The sequence below is a fragment of the Papaver somniferum genome, unplaced genomic scaffold (genome assembly GCF_003573695.1).
Source record: "Papaver somniferum cultivar HN1 unplaced genomic scaffold, ASM357369v1 unplaced-scaffold_132, whole genome shotgun sequence".
Classification (NCBI taxonomy): domain Eukaryota; kingdom Viridiplantae; phylum Streptophyta; class Magnoliopsida; order Ranunculales; family Papaveraceae; genus Papaver; species Papaver somniferum.
Window position 1 is genome coordinate 12629888 of NW_020622381.1, and position 2480 is coordinate 12632367.

The 2480-nt window shown below is 33.5% G+C and overlaps 1 protein-coding gene across 1 annotated transcript; it reads right to left on the reverse strand.

The window, feature by feature from the left end:
• Positions 1 to 502: 502 nt before the first annotated feature.
• LOC113332672 (transcription factor UPBEAT1-like) lies at positions 503 to 1532 on the reverse strand. The gene has a single exon (XM_026579195.1). It carries the CDS (start codon positions 1258 to 1260, stop codon positions 853 to 855), a length of 408 nt encoding a protein of 135 aa, XP_026434980.1. The 5' UTR covers positions 1261 to 1532; the 3' UTR covers positions 503 to 852.
• Positions 1533 to 2480: the final 948 nt, after the last annotated feature.

The window sequence follows — 2480 nt, forward strand, 5'->3', positions numbered from 1 at the left end:
GATTTGGTTTGCCTAGTCCCTGCTTTCCTTTGTACGAGTCATTATGTGGTTGAGTTTTATCGACGATCAAATTTTTACGAATCGACAATTAATCACGATGATGATTTTTTTTTTCGCATGAGGGAGAAGAGTTCGGCTAGAGGAGGAGGAAGAAGAAGAGATGGTAAGAGAAACTGATTTTGATTTTTTAGAAAACTGATTTTAGATTTTTGTATTAAGAATATATAGGTAATTGAACTACCCATAGGGTACCCCTTATAAGGTCACCCAAGATGGGACTATTGTTTTGTATGCCTAGAAAGATTTAGGTATGCCCAAAATCAGGTTTCATAATAGGATGCGCACGAAGCTGCACTCCACATACGAAGCCCAAGCACGTAATAAGTTGGAACGTCTGAGGATATATAACAGACCCAAGACAATAGAAATCCTGCAATAAGCCCAAGCTCATATCTTAATAAATAGAAGTTTTCACACACGAGATAGTAGATATATTTAGATGTTTTATGCAAATCAGTCAGTTTATATCAAGTAAAATAAATCTTTGTTTATCTTAATTTTCAACTGAACCAAATTTGTTGATTGTCTATATCAGACAATACAGAACAAAAGGAGTTCACAAGTATGAAATGGGTATCAAACCTATAAAAACAAAATACAACAACAAAAAAAGAAAAACCCAGTTGTATTATTTTGTAACCAGAACAAAATACTTGGAAGAACTGGGCTTCTAAATCTTCTTATGCAATTATATGATATTATACGAATAAATGATGAATTTAATAAGATGGTTAAAATCTAATTTCGATCTTCTCTTTTGTAAATGGAAGTACCTTCTATTTCTTCGTCTCTTTATTTAGTAGAACTAGCTAAAACATTAACCATAATCTTCATTACTTTTACTTGCATTTGTAAAGCCATAATATAATCAGCTGTTTCAATAAAAAGCCCATCTAAACCCATGGAAGACTTTCCACCCGGTACAAGCTTTTTTAAGGTCTTCACTTTTCCTTCCATTCCTCTTCTAGAACCTACTAGAAGGTTCCTCCTCGTAGTTCCTTTACTCCACATATATCCTCCATTCATTAACTTCTTGATCTTCTGTTTCTTCACTTTCCTTTTTCTCATAAATTCATCTCCTAAGCTTTCATTCCATGAAGAAGACTCAACAGTTGATGTAGAATTTAAAAAACCCTTGTTCTTAACTACTCTATTCTCCATATTAAGAAACAAAGTCTGTTGAGAAGAAGTAGTTTCCATGCTATTCTACTTAAACACACTTTTGCTTGGACTTGAGATGGTTTTTTGTTCAAGTTTTTGAAGTGTTAAGATCAAGAAACAAGATTATAGATAGAATGGGTTAAGGATGGTGTTGAAGTGAGGGGGTTTTATAAAGATTTGAAAATGGGTACTTTCTCGGAGTTTCTCCTACCCCATGCAACCACATGCACCCACATGATCACAGAGGCCAACCTCTCTAAACCCTAGCCCTTAATTTTTGTTTTCTCTCATTAAAACACCCTGTACACACTTTCCTTGTAACCAAGTTCAATGTATTTTTTCTTCTTTAGATTAACTAATTTTTTTTTTAAAATAAAATTAGGTCACATAATAGTACTAGTAATGTGGCTCATGATGGTTGATTTAGTCTTATGTTTCTTGTCAGGGAACTAATTATAAGTGCAATGAAATTAAAAATGGACGCAAGTACGAATTTGTTAATTTATTAGGAAACAAAATCAAAGATTTTCCTATCTTAGTGTTTGGATAACGAAAAGATGATGTTCGTGGACATTCATGAACCATCATTTTTCTCTATTGAAATAAAATGTTAAGATTTTCTTTGTGTATCATGTTCTGACATGTTCGGTTCATAGTACGCAAAATTAAAGAAAAAGTTTGGTTAAGGAGATAAGTTAGGGTTAAACATTAATGAAGCTTATTGACTTAGAGTTGTATTAAAGTAGATAATTTTGTTTAAGGAAAAAGTAGAAGATTCACTACTGATCCTAAGTAACTAATACAAATTACAGTTCCCCAATTTTGAGGTTCGTTGCAGCTTGGATGTTTAACATAATTTTGTGCATGAAAATCAATTGAGAAGGAAGAGATTCACCATTTTTAGGTTTCACCAAATTACATAAACTTTAGTGAAACAAATATTTTCACAAGCTTTTGTTTGCTCACGTTATGCACTTTGATGCATGGCTTGATGGGCTTGGTTCACGCCGAATTCCCATGCCTTTAACAGTTAACACCTAAAGCACATGGCTACACCATTATTATGAAAATCATAGGAGCACTAAATTGCCGCTACATTATCTTATGTAGTTGGATACCATAATTATCGTTAATTAAATATGATTAGTCGTCTTTATACACGTGTAGTGTGGCGTGGCTTAGTCGCTTTGCGTACGTAGAGAATTACTCACTAACTAGATTTTGTGCCCGTGCTACGCTCGGGCATTTTTTTCTCTTAG

Bases quoted from the DNA above. Each gene is read 5' to 3' on its own strand.
- LOC113332672 (XM_026579195.1), bottom strand. From the start codon at position 1,260: ATGGAAACTACTTCTTCTCAACAGACTTTGTTTCTTAATATGGAGAAT.